Genomic DNA, 2,531 nt, shown 5'->3' on the forward strand with positions numbered 1-2,531 from the left:
TCCCTCCTCGTTTAAAATTCTATGAAAATACTCCTGCCATCTTTGCTTGATGTGAACATCCTCCACCAAAACTCTTCCGTCCTCCCCCTTAATGCACTTTACTTGATCGAGGTCTCGACCCCTCCTCTCCTTAGCCTTAGTAAGCCTATACAGCCTTTTTTTCCCGCCTTTCTCCTCTAACCCCACGTACAAGCTCTCAAAAGCTGCTGTCTTAGCAGGCGTAATAGCTAATTTATTCTCTTTCCTTGTCAATTTGTAAGCCTCCCTATTCACCCGCTTCTCCTATTCATCTCTACTCTCGATCATCTTAACATATGCCTCCTTCTTAGTCTCCACTTTCTTCTTAACTTCTTCATTCCACCACTAGTCCCCCTTATGTCGACCTGCCCGACCACTCGAGACACCCAACACCTATCTAGCCATCTCCTTGATGCAGCTGGCAGCCTTATCCCACATACCATCCATGTCCCCTCTACACTCCCATGCCCCCATTCCCACCACCCTCACCTCTATCTCCAGTGCACTGACTGGCGTCAAACCACCTCACTTAATTCTAAGTTGACCCTCTCCGACCCTACTCTTCCTGATCTTCTTGATAAATAAGTCCATCACCAGAAGCCTGTGCTGAGTTGAAAGATGCTCACTCGGAATGACTTTACAACCTTTACATAGAACTTTATCCCTCTTCCTAAGCAGCAGAAAGTCAATCTGAGTCTTGGATAAAGCACTTCGGAAGGCAATCAGATGATCCTCCTTCTTCAGAAAGCTCGAGTTCATAACCACCAGCCTAAAAACCCTTGCAAAGTCCAACAGGGCAACCCCCTCACCATTTCTATCGCTGAAACCAAAACCTCCATGCACATTATTATAACCTCCCAGACACGCCCCAATGTGCCCATTGAAGTCCCCCGCTATAACAATCTTCTCTGAGCTAGGCACGCTTTTCAATACCTCGTTCAAAGCCTCCCAAAATCTCGCCTTCACCTTCTTATCCAAGCCCACCTGGGGTGCATAAACAGTACACACATGCAGTGTAAACCCCCCAATGACCAACTTAACCATCATCAGCCTATCATTGATCCTCTTAACCTATTACCAAATGCCCTCTAAGCTCCTCATCCACTAAGATACCCACTCTATTTCGACGTATGTCACTACCTGAGTACCACATCTTATACCCATCCACATCCCTAGCCTTATACCTTACTCACTTAGTCTCCTGCACACACGCAATATTAATCCTCCTCTTCTTGAGAATCTTCACCAACTCAAAGGACTTACCTTGAAGGGTCTCAATATTCTAAGACCCTACCCTCAACCTATCACCTCTCACCTCTCGCCTCTCTCTCCCACTCCTCACCAAACCAGCTCAAACACCTAGCCTTGAACCCACACCAAACTCTGCCCTCCCCTCTCTACCCTCTCCCAAAACAGGTCCCACCCCTAACCCCATCAACCCCTCAGACATGACCCAATTCCATCATCAACCCCCTCAGCCACTACTCAACAAACGAAACACAAACCAAAAAAACCAGCAGCAAACAGACAAGCAAACAAAGCAACAATAGCGAAACTTATGATGGTATAATATATATGTGCTTACAATAAAATATATGTTTTACACTTTTTACACTTCATTAAAAAAGTTCGTAATAGATAACATTGTCTAATTTTAAATAATCAAAAGTTACACATGCGAGGCACGTGCGGCTAAACTAGTTGTACTAAACATGGTGGACACGCTCCAAACATTAGAAATTGTCAGGTTTCTTATTTTTTGATTTAACAAGAATTCAAGTGAAAAGTATATTTGATCATCAAGGCAATAAATCCAAATTAGCCGTTGAATTAAAAATAAATAGAAACTCATGTATAAAAAAATTAAATATACCCCTGAACTTTGAAAAAATGATAAAATATACTCATGAATTATGCCAAAATTATTAAATATACATATATGTTGCTTTTATTTTAATAAGAAATAAACAAAGTAATTTAAAACTAATTTTTCGCTTCCGTTAGTCATAAAAAGGGTATATGTATGCCGGTTGCGTAACGACAGGGGTATATATGAGTGTCTTTTTTAACAAGGAGGATATGGGGTATATATGAGTGTCTTTCTTAACAAGGGGGATATCAACATACGTAGCATATCAGTGAATTAACACAATGAAGATCCATGTAGACACACGTATGTGCCACGTTGGCACTAAGATTTTCAAAAATACGGTTTTAATTAGTACAGGGGTAAGAGCACCCTCGTAAAGTGTTCGGGTGTGTCTCAACAATTTTGTTTATAGTTTAGGGTGGAAACAGTGCATTTTCTAGAAATACAATTCCACCATAATTCATCCCGCTTCTTCTTCTCATCCTTACTCTTCCTCCTTCCAAAAATTATGATCATACATCTAAAAACTGAAAACACAAGGGATCATTTTTATCATTTACTCGACTACCAAATCTTTCAGTTATATCTTTTAGTCGTGATGAAAACTCAAATTCCTAGTAGATTTCCACTAGCATATAGGAAA

General features: G+C 40.9%; 1 protein-coding gene across 1 annotated transcript; it reads right to left on the reverse strand.

Moving 5' to 3' along the window:
* Positions 1 to 543: 543 nt before the first annotated feature.
* LOC124894109 (craniofacial development protein 2-like) lies at positions 544 to 1,062 on the reverse strand. Its single transcript, XM_047404862.1, has one exon. It carries the CDS (start codon positions 1,060 to 1,062, stop codon positions 544 to 546), a length of 519 nt encoding a protein of 172 aa, XP_047260818.1.
* Between the last annotated feature and the right edge of the window lie 1,469 nt (positions 1,063 to 2,531).

Source organism: Capsicum annuum, unplaced genomic scaffold, assembly GCF_002878395.1.
Source record: "Capsicum annuum cultivar UCD-10X-F1 unplaced genomic scaffold, UCD10Xv1.1 ctg69770, whole genome shotgun sequence".
In the NCBI taxonomy this organism is placed as follows: domain Eukaryota; kingdom Viridiplantae; phylum Streptophyta; class Magnoliopsida; order Solanales; family Solanaceae; genus Capsicum; species Capsicum annuum.

Bases quoted from the DNA above. Each gene is read 5' to 3' on its own strand.
- LOC124894109 (XM_047404862.1), bottom strand. From the start codon at position 1,062: ATGGTTAAGTTGGTCATTGGGGGGTTTACACTGCATGTGTGTACTGTT.